The sequence below is a fragment of the Embiotoca jacksoni genome, unplaced genomic scaffold (genome assembly GCF_022577435.1).
Source record: "Embiotoca jacksoni isolate LCO1_2020_lvr unplaced genomic scaffold, fEmbJac1.0.p SCAF_24, whole genome shotgun sequence".
NCBI classification, from domain to species: domain Eukaryota; kingdom Metazoa; phylum Chordata; class Actinopteri; family Embiotocidae; genus Embiotoca; species Embiotoca jacksoni.
The window spans coordinates 2,447,810-2,475,807 of NW_027185375.1; the positions used below are offsets into that span (position 1 = coordinate 2,447,810).

The 27,998-nt window shown below is 40.8% G+C and overlaps 1 protein-coding gene across 4 annotated transcripts; it reads right to left on the reverse strand.

Annotated features, from left to right (window-relative positions):
* Window positions 1-243: 243 nt before the first annotated feature.
* On the reverse strand, window positions 244-26,322 carry peli3 (pellino E3 ubiquitin protein ligase family member 3). Of its 4 annotated transcripts, none has more exons than XM_069159035.1 (7): window positions 26,106-26,322; window positions 11,824-12,024; window positions 10,173-10,302; window positions 8,478-8,579; window positions 6,676-6,900; window positions 1,660-1,848; window positions 244-1,060 (listed from the first exon to the last, which is right to left on the reverse strand). In XM_069159035.1, the coding sequence occupies exons 2-7, from the start codon at window positions 11,994-11,996 to the stop codon at window positions 461-463; spliced, it is 1,419 nt and encodes a 472-aa protein (XP_069015136.1). In that variant the 5' UTR covers window positions 11,997-12,024; window positions 26,106-26,322; the 3' UTR covers window positions 244-460. The 4 variants fall into 4 exon arrangements, with proteins under 4 accessions (XP_069015136.1, XP_069015134.1, XP_069015133.1 ...); XM_069159033.1 differs by having other exon boundaries at window positions 11,824-12,021; window positions 26,106-26,192; XM_069159032.1 differs by lacking the exon at window positions 26,106-26,322 and adding an exon at window positions 25,902-26,062.
* Between the last annotated feature and the right edge of the window lie 1,676 nt (window positions 26,323-27,998).

Below are 27,998 nucleotides of genomic sequence, written 5' to 3' on the forward strand. Positions count from 1 at the left end.
AGATTGTTACTCATGTTGCCCGATTACGGCAATCGGTGTCTATTTTGAACTCGCTTCTCACCAAAAAACAGAATCAACCGTAAACCGCTTGTTTGACACTTAAACTAGGTTGAAAGCTCCCGTAGTGTTAATAGATTCGGACGAACAATAGATATGAACACGTGTACAGCCGTCCAGCTGCTGGAACGCTAAGGCTGAGCAGGCACCTAAAAAGGAGAACAAAAGATAACCAAAGACTGTTCATTTCAACACAATTTATTTACATATTGTCCATACACCACATAGTCCATGTGAAGTCTTGGCATCTACTATTGCATGTAACTTTCAGTTCATCATGGTAACAGTTCTTTTTCCTGTACTTGCGTCAGTACGTCCTGTTTCTAGAGCAGTCTTTAGTCATCAGGGCCTGTTCAGTCCGATCCATCAACACGTTGCTCTGAGTGACTTTAAGGTCCGGGCTTTAGTCGACGGGGCCCTGGAAGATGAGTTTGATGTGGCCCTGCTCCCCTGTCAACCAGGTGCCGCAGAAGGGGCAGGCAGCATGGAAGGCGTGGGTGCCGTGGGGTAATGGGATCTGGCTCCACCCCACCACTGTCTTTTCTGAGCATACATGGCCACAGGGACAGAAAGCGTGAGTGGGTGGCCCAGCATCCAGGTACAATCCGCCCTCACAGCCCAACCATAACGGCACGTAGGGGCCGACTCTCCGGCACATGGGGCACTCTCTCTCCCCCGTGCTGGCCGGTGCTGTGCCCCCGGGGCCGGCGGGACCCTTCTCCTTGCGGTAGCCCCAGTTGTGGTATCCGTGTACATGGCCGCAGTTGACATAGACCCAGGGCTGCTTCTTGTCGACGATCTCGCGCTGGGCCAGGCTGGGGAAGGCCAGGGTGTTGAAGCCCACAGGACACTGAGGCCGGGCGGCGTTCAGCTCCTGGCGAAGGGACTCTAGCTGTTTGAGGGTGGGGGTGTGGCGCAATCCGGCAGGGGTCCTCCACAGCAAGGTTGCCCCACACAGATCAATCAAAGAACCGTCCTGGAGGGTGTTTGACTCATTCTCAACCTAAAGAGGAGAACAGAGGAAGCAAAAGTAGTGGGGAATGTTGGGGGGGCGGGGGGGGGAAGGATATCATTATCAAATGGAAAATGTGCTTATCTGGCTTTTTTTTTCCAAGTCGAGTAATTTTATTTATATAGCACATTTAAATACAACAAAGGTTGCCCAAAGTGCGGCACAAATTCAAAGACCGATTAAAAACGACACAAGAAAAATACACGAGCACTGCATATCTGCACATCTAAATTGAATTGGGGCTAATAATGAATGAATAAATAAATACCCACCCACTTAGTACCCATGTCAGTATCAACTAGTGTAGCCCTAGAATGAATGGTTTATTACGGGACATACTGGTGGGTTTTGTTCAACCGGGAACATCTCTGCAGGGGTGCAGTGCACTGCACGAGGAGATCTCGTAGCATTACCGTTCCCTACCACCACACGGCAGCGCTGAGCAACTGTCTTGCGTAGACAGTTGACACCCACCAGATTTGGGTTGCTTCTTCTACTTCTACTTCTTCCGAACTACCACCAGCAGCAGGATTCCACTGTCTTTGTAATGGTATGCACAAAACAGTACACGTCTTCCCTCTTGATCTTACCAGTTTCCCTCTCTGTTGAGCCGACCGGGTCTCCCTCAGGGCAAAGACGTTGCCGCAGACTGAGATTTCCCTCCAGACCCCCGGAGCTGGGTCAGACACAAACTCCCCCGCCGGGTGCATCACCAGCACCCCGTTGGTGGTCAGGCCATCCATCAAGCCATCGGATGTCCTCCATTTGGCAGCCCGTTCCTGAGAGATTCCCAACATGAACACACACACACACACACACACACACAGCAGGCAAACGGAAGATTAGGGAAGTGATGGGGAAGAACAGGGAAATGATGGTTGAGGTGGATGTCAGATGTGGTTGGTGAGAAAAAAAAAGACAGCGTTTCTCTGCTGCTATATTTAGCTCATTACAGAATGACTACAGTACTGACTAATGCACAGAGCGGCGGCCACGTCTAAGAATAAACCTGTCCCCTGAGAGAACAAAAAGGGACCTATTATGAAATCAGCAAATCAGCTTTCGTGGAATGCAACCTCAAATTTCGGGCATGTGTAGCAAAAACAAATGATTGAAGTCAAACAGTTGGCAGGTCAGTAAAAGTAAAACACAACCTAGAAAAATGGCAAAAGACTTGGTGAATAAATGATGACATGAAGCATAGGCTTTAGTATCTACTAAAGCTTTCGCTCCACTGAAGAGACAAATAAATAGGAGAAAACATCAACTGTGGAGAGACTGTGACCCACCTCACATTAATACATTAAAGTACAGGAAATGCCATATTGACATCATGTTTTTGAGCTTCAACTGGGGCTCTTTCAACGTCATCTTGTTTTCTAGGACAGTTTAACGATACCAACTGGAGAATTATTCTTATCACATTTATCACATTGTTTAAAAGCAAATGACAGAGCCTGATTTTAAATAAAAGGACAATATTTGTCCTGATGGCTGAGGGTGTTATAAATTACAAGCCTCAGTTGTGTGTGTGTGTGTGTGTGTGTGTGTGTGTGTGTGTGTGTGTGTGTGTATGTGTGTGTGTGTATGTGTGTGTGTGTGTGTGTGTGTCTGTGTTGCTGATGTTATCTCTCCGAATGCTGGCCTAGTTGTCAGGGGTGCTGATGAATCTTGCATGGGATGATGTCATGCTTAGACCACCCCATCCCAAACAGCGTCTGCCGGTTACTAAGCTATTGCATGTACTAAGGAAGGAAAAATTGCAAATTCTGGTTAGTTAATTTGAAAAAAATATTCCAGTATTATTTTAGTATTTAGCTACTTTAAGCTATTGTTAGTTAAATCCTGAGTAATTGGATAAAGCCCTTATCGAGGACCATCCATGTGCTTCTATATATCCTACAATTGGGTATTATGCGTATGCAGACATGTTCCATACATGTTGTACGATAACATGATGGGAACAATCAATCAAAGAAGGAGAGTTCATGATTGTTGTGTTTGTTTGTACAAGATGGAAAAACCAGTGTGTGCAATAAGATCAAGACCAAGAATCTGGAATATAGTACAAACTTTTCATCCCTGATTCCACCTACTCTCTGGTCCTAGAGTGGGGCCACATCTTTCGTTTCTCCTGTCATCCCGGCATTCGCCGCACCTTAGCCCGGCTCCGAAGAACCTTTTGGTGTCCGTCCATTGAAACTGACACTCGAGCCTTCATTATCGCCTGTTCAGTCTGTGCCAGAAGCAAAGCCTTCCATCGGCCCCCTGCTGGGCAGCTCTTTTGCTCATACCTCATCGCCCTTGAGCCCACATTGTCTTAAGACTTCGCCACCGGTCTACCGCCTTCTTAAAGGAATACAGTCGTTCTCAAGGTGACGGGCTGGTGTTACAAAGCGTGGGTAAGGTGATGAAAGTGAGCACTTCATCACCTTACCCAAGCTTCCCTCAGCTCAAGAGTCCTCAGACCTCCTGATTCAACATGTGTTCCATCTCCACAGTACACCTACCAACATAGTCTTCAAGGGAATGTCCTTAGAGGACAACCTAGCTCATGGTCAGCGACAGACCCCCACAAACTCTCTCCCCGCTATATTGGCACGTTCGAAATTTAGGGTATCAACAATCCTTCCATAGTCCAACTCAGGCTCCCCAGTTCCATGAGGATCCACCCCTCTTTCCATGTATCTCAACTCAAGGCACCTTCAAGCGCACTATGCCCTCCTGCCAGACACCCTTATCGCCCATCTGGCTTATTGATGTTCTCTCCTTCCTTTTTGGTTTGGGAGCTGTTGGATGTGCATCAGGGTTTGGGGCCTCCAGTACCTTGTTGACTGAGAAGGTCCCAGATCCTGGATCCTGAATGCTGCCATGTTCAGGGAGTTCCATTGGCGCCATTCTGATAAGCCTGACGGGTCGCCTGTTGTTTGTTCCGACGGCTGTCAGACTATTCAACACCACCCTAAAATAACGCTGCACTGTATTTCATTTCATTTCATTTCATTTCATTTCATTTCATTTCATTTCATTTCATAGCACCTGACACTTTCCATTCATCCCGAGCTGTATTTATTTATTTTATTGTATTTGTTTTTGTTTATATAGTTTGTGTGTGTGTGTATATCTATTCATTGCTCTTATTTTTTCTAAAATAATTATTTGTATCTATCTCATTTTATGTATACGCATTTGTACAATTTTTCTTATTGTGTGCACCTTTTTGTGTTTCTTTGCTGCTGTGATGACTAAATTTCCCCACTGTGGGATTAATAAATTCTACGTCTAAATCTAAGTCTAAGGGTTCCCGCGAAGTGTGTGTGTGTGTGTGGGGGGGGGGGGGGGATGTTCTGTTAGGATCCCTGTCTTGTCTTTCTTAGTGTTTGTGTCTGCTGTTTGTGACCATGTGTCGGTCACCCAGCCTTTAAGAAGTATATACCTGCTCCAGCCCTGGAATGATCCACTGCCTGACAGTTCTTTAGCTCGACCCAGCGTCCACCTGCCTGCCTGGTTTACATCACACACTCCAGCCACTCCAGCCAGTTTTCAGCGAGCCAGCTGAGTCACCGCTCCACCAACCGCCTGCCAACTCCTCCACTCACCTGATTACCTCCACTCTGCCGTCAGCCTACTAACGCCTTCTCTTACCTGGGAGCTCCAGCCACTGTTAAGCGAGTCCAGCTCCACCATTACTTCACTGCCTGCCTGCCCACTCGTCGACTCACCTCCCTCTGCAACCGGCTACACATTCCTCCTCTTCGGGCTTCTATGATCACCACCTTCATCTCCCTTTTCAACATTGTTCAATCAACTCTTAACTTTTTCTCCGTAGTCCATTTGCTGTATTTGAGTCGCTACTACGCACAACAACGTTCACGAGTACCGTAAAAACCTGGATTAGTGAAAAATACTTTTGGTTGAACTGTGTATCATCTTAAAAGGGAAATTCGGGTCTTTACTTTCACATGTGGAAGAGATCAGTATTTAGGGACTCAACTTTGAAGCAGCAGATTAAACATTTGTGAAGAAATTACAAAAGATATTACTCTGCTGACATTTGTTCTTCTTTATAATGTGATTAGTTAGGTGTACAAATATGTGACAGTCATCATTACAAAGCTGTGTTTCTGCTATGTCTTGGCAAATGTTTCATACTTATGAAGTTACAAGTTCGTGTGTAATTCAATTAAGATGGTGTGGAGACGGACGCTGGGGGAAATGGAGAGTGTAACGATGATAAAATATGATGCAACTTGAAAATCAATGCTCTCTTCAGACGAGGCACTGACATTTCTGGAAAGTTTAAGCCTTGCAGTTGATATGCGTTGCATCTCTTTGATGAATACTCCCTGTGCAATTCAACCGAGAAGAAGGAGTGGGAATTTGGACGGACTTTACATCTACCAAGTTTAACACCTGTCTGAGTTTTGTCGAGAGTTGGAGGCGGCACAAAATTTGACGGATGCGGCCGCCTCGTAATTCTCTACTCAGGAAATAACTTGGCTCGTAGCTTACTATTGAGGCCTGAGCAAGAAGACCTTAATAATACAGCAGCACCTCTGGTCACTACTGCACAAAACAAAAACTAAATAATAAGGAATATTTCAAGAAGAAAGCTATGACCAAATGTTTTTTCATCAACAAACAAATATTAAACAATAATGGTCAAGACAGATGAATGGACAAATGAAAAAAAAAAAAACTATTTATTGACCATCAGCATGTGTGGAACCACACACTGCAGCTCCTGCTAAAAGTTTCCTCCACTGCCCAAATGTATTGACTGTTGTACTGCCATTATAATAAGAAGCTAATTACAATCAATTATGAGTATGTCAGAAAAAAATTGTCTGATGTCACCGGTTCTTGGAAAAAAACAGATTTATGAACTCATTACAATGTGAAGAAGCAGCAAACTACAAACGCTAAGGTTAATGCAACATGTGGATGTAATGTTTACGTTACTTTCATTTAGATATCGTTCATGTTGCTGTCAGAAGGCATTAGTAAGTTATAAGTCATGTTATCAGTCCATCTAAATCGTCCTCTGGATGTTTGCTACAGAAATACTGTTGGATAACTGTAATGATTTTCATCCAACCGTTTAGTGTCTCTTCTCAAGCTAAACCCAGAGAGTAAACGGGACCTTTAGTGAATCAGTAATGTGAAGTGAAGAGAATAATGTAGCTGCATGAATCTGTACTGGTTCTGTAGCGGTTTTGTTCTAACACAGTTTGGAAATGATAACAGTGTACGTGTGTGTCAGAAGAGAGACTTCCTGTTGTTTCACTGCAGAGCAGAACAGTACTTTCATAACACACATGACTAACACTACTAACAAGTGTTTTACACACACACACACACACACACACACACGCACACACACGCACACACACACACACACACACACACGCACACACACGCACACACACGAGGAACAGTGATGGAACTCAGATGGAGTGACACCCGTCCTCGCAGCTATGATGTCACACATGGGTGACATGACTATAACGCTCCTGTTGCACTCACTATGGTCGCCATGGTTATCAGTTCCTTCTTGTGTACTTTACCAGGAGAAGCCCGGCACCAACGGGGGAGAGAACACTCACCCCCAGAAAGATGTTCTTGGAGGAGTCGAAGCCGGCGGCGTAGATGCGGGCCGTGTAGGGAGCGCTGCGTTCACACATGATGCGGCAGGCGTAGCGGGAGATGGTGCTCTGGGCCGACTGGCCTCCGCCCCCGCCCTCTCCCGCCGCACCCCCGCCCTGCCCACCGCTGCTGCCCACTGTGTCCGTTACCACAAAGTCAATCATGCTCTCTGTGGACCGGCCAATCTGAGAGAAAAGAGAGAGGAACACCTTATCGCACATTATTTAAACCCACATCAAACTGAAAACAGATAAAAGAACATATTAAATGTTGAAACTGAGATATTTTATTTTATATGAAAAATATATGCCCATTTTGAATTTAATGGCAACAACACATTTCAAAGGAGTTGCACAGGGGCATGTTTACCAGTGTTGCTTTCCCTCTTGTTTAAAAAAAACAACCTCTGTATGCGTTTGGGAACTGAGGAAACCAATTAGAGCAGTTTTTAAAGTGAAATGTTGTCCTGTTATCATTTGATACAGGATTATTCTCACAAATGATACAGACGGGACCACCTCAACATTTCTAATTGAAATTTTAGGGGGGGGGTCTTAAAATTGTGGCTAATTATTTTCTATATATTTGCACTTAGAAGTAAGGTTTTTAAAATCACATAATACAAATATTTTGTAAACAAAGGATTCAAGTTGAATGCAATTTACTGTATTTAACGTGTGTAATTGACAGGGTGCCCACTGGGGCATGCTGTCATTAAGCACCAGTGAAAAGTTCAATGGAAACTTGCAAAATGTAAAATTTGTAAGCTAACACAGCTACTATGTTTAATCAGCCCAAATGTAATGTGAGTTTACAATGTCAAGGGAGAAAGAAACCACACTTAGTATCGCTGCCAAAGAGGAAGCACGAAAAACAGTATCAAATACACATGCAGAAATGGTTCCTTATGAGATGTATGAAACCCTGGTCTGAATTTGTGTTTTTGAGACTGCGGTTCCAAAGTGGAAATGCTCAGCCACAGTATTGACCGCTAATTACACTCAGGATATGTTTAAATTGAACTGAATATGTCCTCATGCAAAATAAGGATGGAATCATATGGAATATGTATATACCATATGGAAATGTTAACAAAGGTAAAAATGGGGTTTTAACTAGGTCTTTAAAATTAATTCACCTGCAAAACAGAAGTCTTTAACTTTTGTCAGATAAAGTTTTATAAAGTGCTTGAACATATTCTTGCATCACTAAACAAATAGAGAAATAGAAATAGAGTAAGTCGACCAATACAGAACGAAACAGTCCATGTTCTAGTTCTTGTTAGATCCAGTGGGTTGTGCCTGTTTTCTTTTGGAAGTACCACCCACCAATTGTCGCACGGTACTTTGCACACTGGGTGTAAAAAAAATTAAAGACACTATGCCACTTGACGCATTTAAGCTTGTGCCAATTTAAATGTGATAATGTGTTAATATAGCATTCCATTCCACGAAATCCACAGAAACCATGTTGGAAAAGATGGCGTCTTTTATCCTCTTATGGTAGTTTTTCATGACATGTTTACATGATGTCCCACAATTGTTCATTTTTCTGTTGTACAATGCCCTTTTTCTATTGTTTAGATTTAAGACTTTATTAATCCCACGGTGGGTAGGTCACACAATTAAAGGTTGAGGTGTGTGTCTGTGTCTGTGTGTGTGTGTGTGTGTGTGTGTGTGTGTGTGTGTGTGTGTGTGTGTGTGTGTGTGTGTGTGTGTGTGTGTGTGTGTGTGTGTGTGCGTGCGTGTGTGCAGACACTGACCTGAAACATGTCTGTGTTGGTGTCATGGGTGTACTCCACAATGACAGAGTGGCTCCGTGACAGTGTGTAGGAGATGCTGTGCTGGCTTTTGTTGCTGAGTGCCTGCCAAAGGAAAAGATTCTATTTACATGACATGGCAAGGAGAGCTGAAGGTCTGGCTTCTAGGCTAATCGGCCCAGAGGACATTTCCTTTTCCAGAGAAACAACTATGACTTTAATTGATAATGACCGCCATCATTTCATCAGCTTGATCTAATGGAAAGAGAGCATCTATGGTGCTAGTACAATTATATATCGAAAATTCAATTTAAAACATTTGAAAATCAACCACAATGATCCACAGATTGTGAGCAAATTGCACGGTTAACGTTATGTCAAAGAGGTCTACGTATTGTGTAGCACAGATGTCTCCTGTTTTTGTACTTTTTATTGTCAAATAGCTAATATCAGAGCTTTCAGTTGTAGTAACAACTTGGATATTAAGATGAACACTGTTTACAATTGATTAAAAAAAAAATGTACAGGTAATGTTTCCAATTCTCACTATATTAGTTTATAGTGTCAGCATGCTAAGTAGCACTAAACACAAAGTAAAGCTGAGGCAGATTGTAATATCTTCTGTTTCAGTGAAAAACAAAATGGAAATGTGGGGCTTTAGGGGAGTGCCATTTAGCACTATATCAAGCGCCATACTAATGTGGAATAACACTGCAAGGGTCAACTGACTCAATATTACTAACTGTTTTAACACTACTCATTTTATGTTCATACACCAAAGTAAGACACTACCCTGTACAAAGCCTCAGCAACAAGGTGAGAGTGTTCAGTATGTCACTGGGGTTATCAAGTGGGCAAATCTCCCTTCACCGGAGTTTAGTCGAGATCGGCACACGACACCTCGGGAAGGCTCAGCAGCAGTCCTGGTGTCCCAGAACGACTCCCCTCAATACTACTCTACCTGATTAACATCTAAACTAGTATGACCAGTGCCTACATACTTTGGCAACGTTATCTCGGCTTAAAGCCACAAGATCATAGGCTACATGGTATACGTGACCACCAATACCATTCCTTTTCTGACCACATCCAAAGACTGCCCTACTCAGCTGCTTCCGCTATCTCCTTTATTGCCCACTGTAGGCTCCGCCCCCTCATTCCAAGCTCCTGCAATACCCCTGTCGCTGACCACGCATTGAACCCTCGATAACCTGCCTCTACTGGATGTACTCTTGTACTTCACCCCTGTTCCTCAACTTCAGCCGCTAGTTCTTTGTCATCTTTGTCATAGACCTCATCAATATTTTCTTCCCACATCACTCTCAGTTCAGTGACAAACTACATGCTGGCTACCTGACCACAGTACAATGCCTGACCTCTGGCCGGTACAACCTTTTTCTTGTGGAATCACAAGCTTTCCACACAGTTTTACCTGCATTTCCCAGTCCTTATCTTTTATTTAATGCTGCCTTATTGTCTCACCAAACACCACAGTTAGGCCTCCATGTGTAGGTACCCTGTGGCCAACTCATTTTACAGCCAGACAGAACGTGCTTTACCGTTTCTACCGTTGAACATGCACAAGTTGGATCCCTATAAAAACCTATATGCCGCCATTCACTGATTTAAACCGACATTTTAATGGTAACTAAAACAATGTTTAATATATCATTAACTTTATATAGACTGACTTCTTACCTTTGACACCAGAGGAGTTGAGACATTGTGGATAACATCAGGTTTGACCCCATTGGCTTTGGGTCTCTTGTAAAGAGCCAGGCGACTTCTTCTGCGGCCTTTGTCCCCATTAGCAAGCGACCCATTGTGCCTGCGAAGCACAAGAACAAAAATTTATTGAATTGTAATAGTCACAATAATTAGATGAAAAGATATTAAAAGGGAAATTCACTTTTTTTTTTTTTACCTTGCTGTTTTGATCTCGTTATCCTTAATACATCAAACATAAGATATGATACGCATTTATAAACTGATTATAGGTTGAAGTTATACATAAAATTAAAGCATGATATTAAACCATATTTTTGGATTTTGACTTACCCAAAAAAATGACTGTATGTACACTTAAATCCTTGGCCATGTAGGCATTTATAGACATATGGCTTGAAGCCAAATACTGAACCCTGTTAGCAATGATAACTACTGTATTAATTTAAATTGTTCTATACTTTTTTTTTTTTTTTTTATTATAATCAGACATAATATGAGATTTTATACAATCTGCCTGTTGTACCATAGCCACATAGAATTTTATATTTCTTTTGAACAACAGATAAGAATATATTGAACATATTAACCCACCTACCATGCGCAAACTATTTAAGGGACATAAAAATTGGTTTAATCAAGTGTAGTATTTGATGCAAAAGAAAATCAAATCAGATATACCCAGAAGTAATGGGAGTCTAAGGCTGCAACTAATAATATTTCCTTGATGATTATTCTTTTGTATTATGGAATCTTTCAAATATTTTGTTGATTAATGGATTATTGATTGTTTTTAACCACTAAGCAATCTAAAAACCAAAATTATTCTGTTTAATACTTTTCTTTGTCATTTATTATTGTAAAGTATTTTAAAACTGAAACCACTAAATGGTTGGTATTGTTATGAACAAAAAAAACAACTATTATTTGATTATCAACATTTTTGCCAATTAATTTTCTGGCAAACAAAATATTAACTAATGGATGAATTTCAGCTGTATGACTCTCACAAACAAGGGAGAATCATCAGTGTAGAGAAATTAACAGCAGAACCAACTGCAGATTTTATGTCCTTTACACAACATAAAGTATATTAGGAAGTTTAGGGTCTATAGATTAAACCTATGGAACACAATATGCAACTGCTCCTGAATCTGATATGATACATTTAATATCAACACATTGAATTGAATTACTTAGGCAAGATTTAAACCAGCTATAAACATGATCCACCGCCTTCTCTGGGCCTGATCTCATTTAAGATGGACTGAGGCAAAGTGGAAAACTGTCCTGTGGTCTAACAAATCTAAATTTGTAATTCTTTTTGTAAATGTAAAGGTCTGATTTTTCTAAAACCCTATGATTGCTTGATGAGTTCCTCAGATTGGTCAGTTACTTTGATTGGCTTAGTGTAGGTACTCATCTCATCAGCATCAATGAATTAAAAAAAAAAAAAAGACACCAGAACTCAAGAGGATCATCCACAGAACCACAAACTTGTGATGCGAGACAATTGAACAAGATCCTACAAAACTGGATTAGACTGAACCAGTGAAGACTTTAGCTCTGACCCAGGTACAGGCAGACGTATGTAGAAAACGGTACATGCATCTCAGTATCTCACCCCAAAACAATGAGCTCGCCGTACTTGACCGGCTCCTTGTCCTCAGGGAAAACGCCGTCGTGAGGTTGTGAGCTTGAGCCCAGAGGAGGCGAGGGCTGGCTCTTGTTGCAGGACGGGCGCAGCTCCAGAGATGGGGGGGGACACAGCGCCTCTGAGCTACCCTCCAAAACCATGCCCACCGGCCACAACTGGGGCTCGCTGCTGGGGAGGGGAGGATGGGGGACAAGAACAAAAGAGAGTCAGAGCATCTTTTTTTTTTTTTATTATTGATGCAGAAATTTCATCCAAATTGGAAAGAATAACACGCATTAACATACGCCACTTTTTTGGTATGTGATCATGTGTCTCCTATAAGTCAAAGAGTTCCCTGCAAATACCTTTCAGTATGCTAATGTGTTGGATCAACATGAACAGTATGACAACATTACACATATTCTGGGCCTTTAAAACTTCACCTTCCAAACATATAGCGGTGAGAATAGAATGAAAATAAACTGGTGAAAAATAGCAGAATCAGCTGAAGATCAACACCTCCCTCCAACCACAAGCTCCTCCTCACATGCTTTATGTTTATTGTTGGTTTCAACCTATAATCTAGGACATAAATACATAAAAATTAACATCCGTTACATTCAAGCCATTGCCAAATGAGTTCACACAATGCTGAGCCGAGCCCTTTGCTAACTTGAATGGGGATAAGACAATTGTGTTGTGTAGCTCATTTTCAAAAATTATTGGACCAAATGGATCAATTTCTGATAGTAAAAAGTAATTTGAATGTGAACAATTAAACAGTGAATCAAAAGAATTTTTTTTTTTCCCATTTTCCAGTTAGCTGTAGTGAAGCCTGTGATTTAAGCACATGTAAACATTGTTTTTGTGATTACTCTCAGGCAGAAGAGGAAGACTGGTTTGAGTGAAATTTAAATTGTATGTCTGTGTTTACTAAGTGGGGATTGGTTCTCACACAGAAACCTTGTTGCCTAAAGAGTAGAGACATTTTGACTAACTCTCACAGTATTGCAATAAACAGTCAATTCTTTGACTTATTTCTGACTGAGAATTGTTGATGATAAATGTAGATAAAATGAGCACTTGGGTTTAAACACACTGACAAAGCCAACAACAGATTGTATGTAAAAAAGCACATATCAAAGACAGGAAAATTACCCATTACAGCAGCTTTATTAGCAGCTGTGCAGTATTGTGCAAAAATTCAGGTGTTCATGTTCTTATCTTATCAGGCAGACATTTTGAAATTTTCAAGCACAGCTTGGATAGTTTAATCTATATAACAGCAATAAATACTGTCATTTATATCAGCACACAGTTGTAACCAATGAGGTCTTAATGACATCATCCATGTTTAGGCTGGGACTCTTGAAGTTGTGAGTTGTGTTAAGTGCTAGCTGGTATCTTAGACATGTTTGTGACAGCATGTCTAAGATACCAGTCAGTCAGTTAATGCTGGACTGATTATTGGCTGACAGACTACCGCCTGTTACTCTTTCTGAATCTCAAATATTCGGTCCACTTTCACACATTCATCATGAAGATGTTGATTTGCGATGCATGCTGAACAGATAACAACATTTTGCATTTTGGCTGTGAAATTAACTGAATTAATGGGTTACAACTAATAACATCTAAAATTAAGAAGTCAACTCACCACATTATTTCTGCACTTTAATTTTTATTTGCACAAGTGTGCTCTGGATCAAGTGTTAACGTTGCCCATGCTGACCTATTGATTCATTTACATCTATGTTTAAACCTTACAAAAATAGCCATTGCATTTAATTTAGGAGAAACTGTCATTTAACATTTGCTCTTCTGGTAACTGTCATCTTCTTTGAGCAACAGTTGTGCATTTTGTTTTCTGACCCACTGCCTTTACAAAACAGCTGACCCCTCGCAATAGGATTGGATTGGGACCAATCATCCAGCTTTTACCACAAAGGCAGATAACTGATGCTTGGATATGAGAACCCTGTTAATGCTTTATGACGCATGCATTGTACCCCTCTATTTTACTTGAGGTGATAAATTACACTTTATGATCTCTAGCAAGTGATACGGAGCCCAGAAAGTAGCAATGCTGGAAACAAGAGCGCATGTTCAAAGTTGATGACCAAATAACCATCAATTGACATCCAAGAATCTTAACAAAGCCCAAGAGAAATGTAACCTTTTCCTGACAAACAAAGAGGTGGAACAGGTTCACTCTTTGTACCCTTCATTTCAAGACAAGAACCTTATTGCAATGGCATTTTAAAGCTTTTGATTGCAGCCCGGTCGTTGAAACACATTGGACAATTTTCTGATAACAGATATCCACACTACACCAACAAAATGTCAAATGAGAAGTATTTAATTAACTGGCAGGAGAGTAGAGAAATTAATGAATATTGAATGTTATGCCGAAAGGAGTGGGATCATTTCTACCACATACAGTATGACTCATTTAGATATTTTGACATTTGTCTTAAACAAGTCAAAACATAGCTCAGTTCCCATGTCTGCACACAGGTTCTAAGCCAGTTCTTAATGCCTAAGCCTGTTATTAATCAAAAGTGGGCGAGACCACCTACACGGTAGAAAGTGAGTGATGCAAAAGCATAACAAAGCCCTACAAGCCCTGTTCTCCCTTTGAGCAGATTAGATAATCATCCTGGGAATAAAAAACGTAACAATACTGAAAACACTAATCCAAGTTTGGACGCCCTCCTCTTCCTTCCTGTTTGATTATTCAGTGTCAATATTTAGAAACTATTCTTTTAAATCCTTATCAATGTATCAATGCTAAGATAACTCAAATGGACGACATTATCAATGAGTGAACTGCATGGTCATGATATAATGTGATTGAATTTTGGCCATGTGATGAACCCAATGCGGTGACATTGTTCTAATATTGAGATGATGGGTGGCAGTAGGCAGATTTAGGGAGCCAATGGCCATTTTGTTACGCAGGCTCTGTGTTGCTTTGGCTGGATATTGAACTCTGCTAGTGATGCGGAGGCGGAGGATTAAGATTAAGACAAAGGAAGAAAAAAAAGACTCAGAGGCAGGGCTTCCTCTTACTGGCAGAACGCTGTGTGTTCACAAAGACATTTGTGTTAATAAAAATACAGTTCAGTTTATTTGTAGTCATACTGTAGTCTTAAAGGGATTCATTGTAAAATCGAATATTGCCCAAACAACATACAGCCTCCTTTAAAAAAAAAAATTAGGTCGCTGTGTAAAATGCAAATAATAGTACAACAATGATTTGCAAATCATGTAAGCCCATATTTAATTAGAAATAGACCAAAGACAACATATCAAATGTTGAAGCTGACAAATTATACTATATTTGAAAATATATGCTCATTTTGAATTTGATGCAAGCAACATGTTTCAAAACAGATGGGACAGGGGCATGTTTACCACTATGCTCCATCACCTCTTCTTTTAACATCACTCTGTAAACATTTGGAAACTGAGGGGACCTGGAGTTTTTGAAGTGAAATGTGGTCCCATTCTAACCTGATATAGGATTTCAGCTGCTCATCAGTTCAGAGTCTCCTTTGTTGTATTTTCCATTTCATTATACGGCAAATATTTTCAATGGGAGACAGGTCTGGACTGCAGGCAGGTCAGGTTAGCACCTGGAGTCTTCTACTACAGAGCCGCGTTGATGTAATACATGCAGAATCCAGTTTGGCATTGTTTCTCTAAAATATGCAAAGCCTTCCTGGAAAAATACAGAGTCTGGGTGACAGCAAATTTTGCTCCAAAACCTGTATATATCGTTCAGCATTAATGCTAACAATGTGCACTCGCATACCATCACAGATGCTGTCTTTTGAACTGTCTGCTGCTAATAGGCTGGATGGTCCCTCTTCTCTTTAGCCCAGAGGATGCTGTGTCCATGATTTATTTTTGATTCGTCAGACCACAGGACAGTTTCCCAGTTCGCCTCAGTCCATGAGCTCGGGCCCAGAGAAGGAGACGTTTCTGGTTCATGTTTATATATGGTTTCTTCTTTGCATTGAAGAGTTTTAACCAGCATTTGTTGATGAAGCGATGAACCGTGTTCACAGATAATAGTTTTTAAAAGCGTTTCTGAGCCCATGCAGTGACTTCCACTATAGTCTGTTTTTAACTGCCTGAGGGCCCGAAGATCACAGCCATCCAATATTGGTTTTCCGCCTTGTCCCTTGCATACAGAGATTTCAGCGGATTCTATGAATGTTTTTATGATATCATGTACTGTAGTTGATGAAATCTCCAAATTCTTTGTAATCTTATGTTATTATTAAATTATATAAATTATCAGTTGTGATATTTGCCCACACAGTCTTTCCCAGAGTGGTGAACCTCTCCCCATCTGCTGAGAGACTCTGCCTCTCTGGGATGCTCTTTATTTAATATAATGTTACTGATCGGTTGCCAGTTAACCTAATTAGCTATGAGATGTTCCACCAAGTGTTTCTTTTAGCGTCACCAAACTTTTTCAGTCTTTTGTTGATTCTATCCCAACTTTTTTTTTTTTTTAACCTGTTGCTGCTTAATTTTTTTAAATTTATTTTTAAAACAATAAAATTTCTCTTTCAACATTTGATATGTTGTCTTTGGTCTATTTTCAGTTAGATAAGAGTGTACGTGATTTGATAATCATCATATCGTTTTTATTTTCATTTTACACAGTGTCCCTTCGTTTGGAATTGGGTTGGACAAGTAGTCACTAAACATTTTTTGATCCAGACTGTCTACTCCATTGATTGATGGCATCTCAGGGAGAGTGTCAGTGTTTCATATCCTCAAAAAGTCTCAAAACCAAATATAAGAAAAGGGGGACTGTATTATAATTGCGGTCAATTTATTTTCAGGCCAATAGAGTGATTCTTCAGGAGCAACATTTAGATGATTAAAACTTAAACATAAAATGCTTGAAACTCTAAAGTCAGATAGTAAAATATGTGTCATGTACATTTTAACTCAGGTAATTGTACTTCATAAGGCTGTAATCATGGTTTTCTTAAGATACATGTAAAACATCTCTGCAAGCATTTACATCAGGAATACTTTCTGGTTGCTAATAACAGGAGGCTGACTTGAAACAGAAAGTAAAAACCTAAGGAAAAAAATGTCTGTACAAGTATAAAAGAAACAAATGGTTTTTAATATAAAGATTTGTTGGCTGTCATCACATCATCACACATCTTGTTTCACCTTTGAACTGTAGATGATCTGAGCAGAAATACCTCGAGGATAATTTATTAAACCCAAAGAGTTATGATTGCCACAGGATGGATGAGTGGATGTATACGAGGAGTATGAGGAGGAGAAGGCATGTTGGCGATAGGAGCCAGAGAGGGAGGAGTAACTGGCGGAGGAGGAGGAGTGGGTTTGAAGGGCAGCGAGAGGTGAAGGAAGGAATTGAAAAAAGGGGCACGTGAGATTTTGCTGGTCTCCCTGAAAAAAATAAATCTTGTACGTATCTGTGTGGATGATGAAGGGAGGAGGAAAATGAGGAAGAGGAGTGCGAGGAGGAGCATGTGTGTGTGGCTGCGTGTGTGTGTTATTTGTGTCAGTAAGCGCATGCACGGAAGTGGCGGGCTTTGGCAGGGTGATGGATTGCCTGTTCAGTGCCACGCATTTTCTAATCAACCCACAGCCACATTCTGGGGATGGAGAGAGAAAGAGAGGGAGGGAGGGATGGAGGAAAGGAGGGAGGGAGGGAGGGAGGGAGCGAGGGAGGGAGGGAGAGGGAAGCAGGAAGACCACGCGAGAGAAAAATGAAACAAAGAAAAGCTGTCTAAGGACAAAGGAAGGAGAGAATAAGAATAATAAAGAGAAATAGATCAAAGGAATGATGTCCATAGCAGCAGGGTTGATTGGCTGGAGGGCCTGTAGGAGGAAGGACAGCGCTCGGGCTCCAAACACACACACACACACAGTATTACACAACACAAATAAAAGCAACATAAGACTGTGTATCACAGCATTACAATACAGCACCACTGTGCTGACCACTAAGAAGTGTACCGTGAAGAACTCTCGACAACACGTGATACAACACTGTGATATATATATATATATATATATATATATATATATATAACACAATTCTACACATCTATATCTTAAAGAATGCTTCAGGTTGATCTTATTTTTTAGTGTTGTCTGTGCGTGACCGGGAATAAAGAAAATAGACGAATGTCTTAATGAGAAACGGAGTCGGTCAAATAAAATGTGTAGAATATGTAGCCATAATAAACACAAAATTATTTTTTTTTGTAATCGCTCCAGTATAGTAGAACTGTTAACGTCAGAGCTTATCAATGCAATGTTCCAGCGCCGCTTTGGTACCATTTCTGATAAGTATCAAATTTTGATAGCCATCCCTATTGGTGTGACGGAGCTAATGTAATAGATTCCTCAAACAAGGACACTGACATAACAATGTCCGATAGCCATTTTGTGTGTTTTGTGCATTTCTCCGTGAACTGAATTGTTTTCACAGTTTATGTAGCACCTATTCCTGATTTATCATCAAAAAAGAAATGCAAATCTGAAATTGTACAACATGGAAACTTTAAGGATGGAAACCTCGGCTGTGGGAAAATTCACAGACTAAGGGATTAACTGAAAAAAAATCAAATGGAAACAGATTTCACTATAAGCTACAAGCTACTTTTCTTTTTAGCAGGCACATAAGTGCCCGTTAAACTATACGTTCTATCATTCAAACTATGGCTCCACATTTCCCCCTTCCATCCTGCGGAATGTCTGCGGTCCTGTTTTCTTTTCCTGGTTTCCTTTTCCTTCACTCCCAACATTCATTATCTATAACTGCCCACTGCAGGGGAAGGCTGAGTGTGTGTGAAGTGTGTGGGAGACAAAGAAAAAAGGAGAGACAGAAAGGAAGAGTCAAAATTGTCTCCTCTAGAAACAAATGAACAAAGAGCTAAATTTACTCCAGTGAAAAATGAACTCGGCGGTGAATTATGGCCTCGTGACAAAACTCATCACACTATTGCTCCTCTTCAGCCTGTTTAAATAAAGATTTTCTACTTCTGTCCTCACGTGTATTCTTAGTCACTGGAGCTGAGGCCGTTCTTTCGGTTAGTGTGTTACTGTATGATTAAAGCCAATTGTTTGTAACAATAAGAGCAGATTTTTTTTTAGTAATCAAACCTGTAAAAGTATGAAACAGTAATTCATAAACAGAAAAGTGTCAAAAAGGGAGTTTTTCTAACCCCACAGTCGCTAACATACTTGTTGAACTATATAAACGAATTTGAATTGAATTGTAGGTTTTCATACTAAGACAGATGGCCAGAGGGCACGTCTGCTTCAACATTATGTAACACTTCATACTGTAGGCTACAAATCATACAAGCCAGTGTTATGAATAGTTATCCAACCCAAATACAGCCTCCTCTCTTTCCATCTCTTTCACTTTTTCTCTTTTGGCTTACATTAAGTTCCATTCAGTTTTAAAATATATCATCTATGGCATGTTTAGGGCTTTTACTTATATTTATATATTAAATTCTGACCAGGTTTCAGAGTTATGAATTTCCCAGATTCGTTGTTGACTAGTTCCTAGCTTGTTGGTGGTACTAAGGTTGGGTACATCATTGTCCTACCTAGCTGGCTACAACTACAAATAAATACTTTTTTATTTTTTTATTTACAGGTAGTAGTAAATTACTCCTCCATTGTACTAGTAAATGTCCATTATGTTGGGGAATTTGTCAGATATTTGGTATCTATCAGTCACACCATGCATTTCAAAGTTTTTTTTATTTTTAATTGTTACAATCAAAGAGGCCTGACTTTGCAACATCTTTTTACAAAAAAATTGCTCATCAATTGGCTATGGTGAAGTTTTTGCTGTGAAATTTGGTAAATTGGCAAAAATTGCTGGTCACGGAAATAAAAGGCTTTTTTTTTCTATAGCTACTACTTTACAAAACGGTCTGACTGCAATATGTTTTAAATACTTTTGAAATAATATTCATCAAAACATGCACAAATGAAGCACAATTTCTAACAAGTCTAAGGGTCTATACAACTCGTAATTAAACGCATGCCTGAGTCTCGTTATAAGACCACATTTCCAACTTCGCTCTCCTGCCTTTTTTTTTTTTTGGGCAACTGTTATGCAGTGCTTTAAATGATGAAAAAAAACAGGCTGAGATATTTTGGTTTGTTGTTCATCATTACACATTCAGTCTACGGCTGAAACAAAGCAAAATAACTTTCATAAGCGTTCATAACATGCATGGGAAGCCCAAGTGTGTTTCCATCCACCTGTGTTTATGAATATTTTCAATTCATGCATTCAAATATCTCAGTGGAAAATCTTGAAACATATAAAAAAAGAAGCTTTGATGCTTGGCTGAGGTATCGACAAAACACTGAAAACAGACTTCGTGATTAAATGGCAATGTACATAAAGCATCCAAGACATTCATGAGAGAAAATGTTTTTTTCCCATTAGGTAATGGTTAAAAAGTATTTTTTTTTTCATCGCCTTGCAATCTTTGCTAAATCCTGCAAGTTCACTGAAAAAAAAAAAGCATAAAACTGCATCACAAATTCAAGATTTTTTTTATTGCAACAATCACAAAAAAACTCCTCAAAAGACTGATTACTGGCTGTTGTACATAAGTGCTTTTTATAATTGTTGTTAATTATTTATTATATAACAGAACAGACTTCATTTTTCCAATTATAATTGCCACTTTTAGGCTAAATCTGTAATTACGATGGCTTTGAAATGATGCGAATGAGATTCAGCTCTGCTTTAAGCTAATGTTAAAGTGAGCGTGCCAACACACCCCCCAGTGATAAGCATGCCGATGTCAAGCAAATACATTTTTCCATTGCCAGATTTAGCTCAATGAGTTAGCATGCTCAAATGTGCTAATTAGCACAAAAACACAAAGTAGAGCTTAGCAGGATGGGAAAGTAGTTTGCTTTGAAGGTATTTTGGTCCTAAACAAAGTTGTCAACAAAAGAGGAATATTTTAATTCATATTGTGAGTTCATTCTGGTGTAGCCTCGAGAATCCCTTTGCACTTCATTTGACACAACACATTCAAGAAAATTCAAATAGCTGATTTTGTTATGCAAAGACAAGCATGTCCCCGAGCATCACGGTATTCATTTAAGGGCTGCCACGGTGCAATTGATCAAACAGCATCATATCATCTGTACGCAATGTCACAATTGCAGCCTTGCCGTATTACCCTGCAACTTTAATCAGCATGCTCCATTGATAACTTCATCAAGATGTTTCTCTCCATAATTATAAAACCTATACCTAAAAAACCTAAATCTATATATTTAGCACGATGTCGCTGCTAATGATAATTAGTGTGTGTGTGTCTGTGCCCCCGTGTGTGTGTGTGTGTGTGTGTGTGTGTGTGTGTGTGTGTGTGTGTGTGCGCACTGCTCACTGAGTATATGTCCTGCAGTCCTGTCTGCTCCTAAATAGCCCTGCTGTCCGGGATGCAGTACGTCAATAGAAAATGAGTAAATAGGGCAAGAAAGTAACCAAAAGAGAAACACTTGGACTCTGATGAAATGCACCTGTAGCACTCCTCACTAGCTCTGTTTGGATTTTGCAGAAGCCAGTTTACATGACATTTGCACACAGTCCTGACCCTGAAATTAAAAGAGAAAGTTTGAGAAGGTTACCTTTGGTCTGCCCTCTCATTACGAAGCACTTCAGCAAAACAGCCGACAAGAGATTCAAACAGCTGACAATAAATCCAGCCACATGTCGTGACTTCTGAGGGGTCACACAGGTGACACCGGTGACCAGCAGTTATTATGGCCAGGCGCTGGAATCACACAAATCCCCGCTCGGTGGGGAGAAGTGTGTTAGCCCATAAGGTTACATCGTGCATGTTGCCATGCAACAATGAATATGACAACTGCTTGCAAGCTGTCCCATCATGTTTGTAATACAGATAATCAGAAATGACTCAGCAGTTCTGAACCATGCAATTCTACAAAAAAGCCCGGGGCCCACGCTCAGGAGGGGACCCTCACCGAGGCTGGAACCGCTACGTGTTTTTCTCCTCTGTTTTTGGATTTAAAAACACAAGCTGGTTGTGAGACTTGTTTCACCTAAACCTACTTTGGGTTTAGCTGATTTTGTTTCGGTTTACCTCGTCTAATTTCTGAAAAACGTCAGAAACGTAGAAGAAGCCCTGCCCCCCCCCCCCCTCGCAGAGTTCACTTATTCACTGTGGTAAAGAGCTGCGTATCGGCGTTCTGCTAGAACAATTACAAATATCTGAATGCAATGATTCGGTGCTGAGAGTTCAGGTTCTGAGTTACAAACTCACTATACTTTGTCCAGCCATTGACATGAAATCGGCCTACGTCATAAATTTCAAGAAAACTCAAGAAAAATCTGCGAGGCTAATACGAGCATCATGCTACAGACTTATAATAATAATGTTAGCAAATGGTGTGTGTGTGTGTGTGTGTGTGTGTGTGTGTGTGTGTGTGAGAGGGGGGGAGGAAACTCAACTTCAGCTTAAGTAACTATATCTGTGTCGTACAAGTTGCCAATCGGAAATACTATTTAAATCAGGGGTTATTTTAACATTCGATGATGTCTGACTCTAAGGATAAATGTCTGCAGATGGAACTTTACATGGATGTGGGACCTATAATTTGTAACCTATATGATCTATAGGTCAGGTTTTGGTAAATAGCAGATTTTGAGCTAATATACAGCTTCTTTGATTGGAACTGTATGGACTGGTTCCTTTTGAGAATGTATTTCCTTCTCCACTTAAAGGTGCCATAGGATAGACGACGATAAAAACATGAAATTGGGCCCAACGATTGATCCAACAATTTGATATTTTAAGACTGGACTAATGAGCATTAGGGGCTTATTTTATGTGCACACTTTATAATTCAAGTTTGATATTTTGGGGACAAATGTTGTGTTGTGTTAAAATGGTACAGTGTGAACTGCGGTTGGTGTGTTCAATACAAATTCATGTAAATTCCTGTGTGGAGGATCCTGCCCTAGATGCAAACTAACTCCTTTATCCTAGGTAAAACACTGAAGTGAATTGACTTCAGACTGAAATGGGTTTGAAGTAGAGCTACAAAAAACACTTCACATCATTTTACAGGTAGCTCCAACAATATTTGTGTTATTTTAGATCTCTTCTTCCTGTTATTGCAGGCATACCTCCTCTCAGTTTGACCCCTTTAACTTAGTAAGAGCCTCACAGCTCTGTTACCTCATCTTGCTGACATACACATACTCACAAATTCTCTCGTTTGAAGCTGTGGATTTTATACACAGTTATCATCATGTGTTCATGAAACAAACCTTAAAATGTTTTTACTAAATCTGGATGCACTTAGTGTAGTTTTAGAATCAATTCTTTACATGTCGGGCAGAAGGTCACTGAGAATCTATCTACCTGTCGTGTCCTTTGCAGTGCTTATACAATGGCCTTCAGTAATAATAATAGCTCCCACATTGACATGATGAATACTGTCTTCAACCTGTATTTTTTTTCCTGCTACAATAACTGTATCACAATTATAAGGCATAGTGAATAGCTAATAAGATATATTTCTATCTCTTCCTGGTTAATTTAAACTATACCTAGTGCTTGATGCTAAAAGTTCTTTAACTACTAATTGCTACAATTACTGGTGTTATTTCTACTACTGTAGCTAACAATAATAAATGTTAATAAGGTACTGATTACATACATACTTGTATGTTTCTTAGCATTATTACTGCTAAAACCTCCCGCTACGTGCACTACCGTTACTATTACTGATGCTGCTTCAACTACTGATACTACAACAGCTGCTGCTGGTACTGGTGATGATATCACTGACAGCCTATTGTTACTGCAAAATGATAACGCTGCTGCTACAAGTATTGCTGTTTCATCATTAATTATATCGTTACAAGTAGTAGTCATATTATTAGATTGCATTGTAGATGAGGCCTACTAAAGGTACACTGTGGAGTTCTTTTGAATGTTTTTACGAGTGGGTCCTGCTTACTGATTGCATCCTGCTTAAATGTACAAGAACACCAGTGGTGTAATATATATTCCAATTCCAACTGATTCCCACTGAGTGACAGAAACAAAATTTGCTATAAACCAGCGTTCACCAGTGGCGGATGAAAAGAAGACCGCTAGCTGGCAAACACAAAAATGACAGTGTTGGTAAGTAACGTTTCGGCCCCTCAGAAATGCTTAAGTTCCACAATGCACCTCTTCAGTATCATTGCTTCACTGTAGGACATTTTACTGAAGAGTTTCTGTTGACGTTTTACAGAGTCTGATACCAAAATTTTACAAGCGCCCTCCGCTCATCTCCACGTAGAAATCACGGATGTGCCCATACCAGTGGTCACATAAAACAAGTCAGGTGTTGCTCAAGCAATGAAACTTGGAATAAAAGGATTTCACTGTATTCCACATCCCGAGCCCAGTTCTTGTTAACAGTTGCACACACCGATTGTCCTTTCATGTGATCGTTCCAATGTGATCCCGCCAAACACAATGAACAAAGCAGCTTCTTATTGCCATCATGTTTCCTAATGCACGTGTGCAACATGCCCACAAACAAATACCCATCTCTGTAGTAACCTGTGTGCTTGTGTTTCAGGTCCAATTGTTGCCGTTTGAGTCTGAAACAGTGCACAGACACAAACGTGGAAACCATGACTTTACTTTTGAAGTGAGAACAGACGCACACACACGTACACAAAAAAAATAAAAAAAATACTATTCTCCTGGTGAAACACCGGCAAGCAGAGGCGGCTACACTTAAGTCTCTGAAACACAGCAATCTACGAGTAGTGTGTGTTTTTTTTGGGTTGTAATGGGGATAAGGATCAAAGTTATAGCCACAAAACCCCCAGAGTGCACTGAATATAGAGCGGGTGCAAATAAATTTGGAAGAAGATAGTGTTCTTTTTTCAGAAGTCACACCGGCTCCGTAATCTAACACCTGTATCTCTCGTTAAAGTGACACTGCTCTTATAGACTTCTTATAGATTACATTTCTTAGTTAAAATGTTCATATTTGTATTTTTTTCCCCAAAACTCAGAATACATCACTGATGCCAGAACAGGCACGTTAATCATTTCTTCATCAATAAACTGCATTATATCCATTAATAGAGTGGCGGATGGTATTGACTGTACCGTGTGGTTTAAAATAGTCCTGCAGCCTCCTCCTAATCACAGCATCACCGCTGAGGGTCCATCAGCCCATGTGAGTAAACTGCCATTTCCCAGCAAGCTACAAATATGACTCATTACTCAGCAAACTATAATAGTGTTGGATCATGAACAGCATAGAAGCGCTGCTACTCATTTTCAGCCAATGAGACAATTTGAGTGACCATCCCTCTAAATCCTCTCCTCCTTCTTGCACATTGGAATCATCTAGAAGCAGGGAAACATTTGGATCGTTAATGCAGCCGAAAGGTTTGATTTGTGCTACAGGACGATTCAAACATGGCCTCTATCTCCTCTTATTATTCCTACTCCGCTGTGCGGATTGCAGCGGATTGCATTTTGCCAGGGCCAACTGTGTGGATGGACGAGTACACTTCTTCCCTCTGTTCAGACATGATGTAGTAACCTGATCACATCTGGCGGTATGAACAGGCTTCTCGGGAAATACAGGAAAAGCAAAATCTGATGATTTCTCTCTTTTTTGTGGCGAATCAATTGCAGTTATTGGGCGACATAAACAGCCTTTTGTGTCATTTATGAAGCGCACGCAGGCTGGGTTTGTACACTGGGGGATTCCACAGCACAGACAACACACACACACACACACACACTACATATAGGCTAGCGCGCGCGCACACACACACACACACACACACACACACACACACACCCTCCTCACGAACAAACACGAATTTACCTGTCATACACACACAGCAGCAGTGATGTAGGGGCGAATGATAAAAAAAAAAAGCAAACTAAATCCTCTCCTGCTAAAGTCTTCGTTTGCATCACTTCCATCAGCTTGATATCACTTACCGATCTATTTACCTCATAAGGACGCACGTCAGCTGGAATAAAGGCGATAAAGTCAACAATCCACAAATAAAGAAGTGACTACAACCTCCATCACCTCCCCAGAAGAGCAGTGAAACACACAGTCCAGCTGGCGTCTCCTGCCATCTGCTTGTTTGGTAGATGGAGCTGCTGTAATAAAGGCAGGTGATGGGAGAGATGAGATAAACAGGCCCGTACCCGATGATGTTTGCCAATGGAGATCCGGGACCGGCTCGGATCGGTGTGTAATTCCTCCTGTGGGTGGAAAGTGCGTGCGCGGGCTCCGTCAGTCCCCGTACGGCCTGGGAAGCGTGATGAACAGGGGTGAGGAGGAGGAAGAAGAGGGAGAGGAAGGACAAGAAGCCAAATAAACGCAGAGCATCAGGTACGGTGGCATCGCCTCTCCTCCGTTTACGTTACACCGGAGACGGAGACACGTCCATTCTTCCCGAATACAATAGCAGACAACCCGATGTCACGCCTACGCCTCCCTCTCTCTCGCTCGCTCTTTCGCCCTCTCTCTCTCTGGCAAAAGAAAAAAACACATCTTGTCATAATATTGGGTTGCATTCAAGTGTTCCTGGTAAATTTGTAGTTCCCGCATGGTACGTTCAAGAACCAAGATCCAAAGATGTCTAATGACATCTAAAGCCACAGCGCGGGCCTCTTTTGTTTTTATGCCTGCATTTCTTCATATACGTATATATATATACATATACGTATATATATATAAAAACAAAGACAAAGTATCAGCCAAGACATGTTCTGCACCGTTTTATGTGACGGATGTCTAAGTTGAATGGCTGGTTTGGATTGTGCAGGGAGTGTAGAAAAGTAACGGTGTACACCAAAGTGCAAAACGAACCTAAACTAAAGAACTGAGGTTACCATTGAGGAGGTGTAAGTGGAGAGCTGCCCAGCATGAGAGAGAGAGAGAGAGAGAGAGAACACTGTGAAGGAGCATGCCCTTGTAGATGTAGCTACACCGACTTCTCAGGTGCAGCTGATTCCCCTGAAGACCCACCCAGGAAGCAGCCAGGAGGAAACCGGGCTGAGCAGCACAGCAAACGAGGAGGGTGGGCCGTCACACTGTATAAGGGATTTTGCGGGTATCTTGGCTTAGTAAGCCTTGGTTCAGTTTCACGAAAGCAATGGCGCATAAGTTACCGTGGAGATTTATCCTGTGCCACTAGCCTGGTCCAGACCAGACTGACAGCCATGCTTACTTAATCCCAATGCCTTTCAGTCACTGTTTTGTTTATTCTGATCAGAAACCAGTTTCCTACATGTATTCCACGTTCTAATGGAAGTTGGCCATTTTGCTTTAAAACAAGCATTAAACTAGGTTCATGTTTATGAAAACAGGTGTTTATGTTGTTATTTATGGTTTGTTGAATATCATATTGCAGTTATTGATATGATTAGAAATAGGCAATAAAGTTGCAAAGATGTTTCCAATTAAGTCCGTTATAAGGGCAATATATAAAGCCCATGGAAATGCATGTTTCTCCTGGTTTCTCCCTTACATGGCTTTTCCGTTCATAGAGGATGTTATTGATGAGGAAACAATTATTATTAGGGGGAGTCTTTCAGGACAGATTGGACCCCTTTGGTTTTCCAGATGAATACCTGTATAAGTATCAGTTTTCAGGGGATGCCCTACGCTATCTGTGCCAACTGCTGGGTCCCAAAATTCAGCAGAGCACAGCTCGGAGCCATGCCCTGACCATGCCACACATGATTTGTGTTGGGCTACGATGATTTGCCTGTGGCATGTTTTTATATGGTGTAGGGGATGCAGAAAATCTGAGCAAAGCCACTGCGTGCCACTTTAATTAGACGTCTGTATCTGACATTAAAGTAACTCATCTTCATTACCTTCCCTGGCCACAGAAGAATGTCTTTCATCAAGGAGAAATTGTACAACATCGCAGGTAACATGAAGTAGCCTACAGATTACAAAAAAAAGTAACTTTGGGGCACGTTAGTGTGGCCGGGCAGATACCAGTCGAGCACTAGGACCCAGGGAGGAAGGGAGGAGAGGCTATAAAGGGAGACAGGAAGCTCACCTGGGCCTTTTTCCTGCACACC

Excerpts from the sequence above, each read along its gene's own strand:
- peli3 (XM_069159032.1), bottom strand. Across the intron at positions 6,901-8,477 it reads CCAACACAGACATGTTTCAG|ATTGGCCGGTCCACAGAGAG; the intron begins GTCAGTGTCTGC and ends CTTTTCTCTCAG. Across the intron at positions 1,849-6,675 it reads CCAAGAACATCTTTCTGGGG|GAACGGGCTGCCAAATGGAG; the intron begins GTGAGTGTTCTC and ends GGAATCTCTCAG.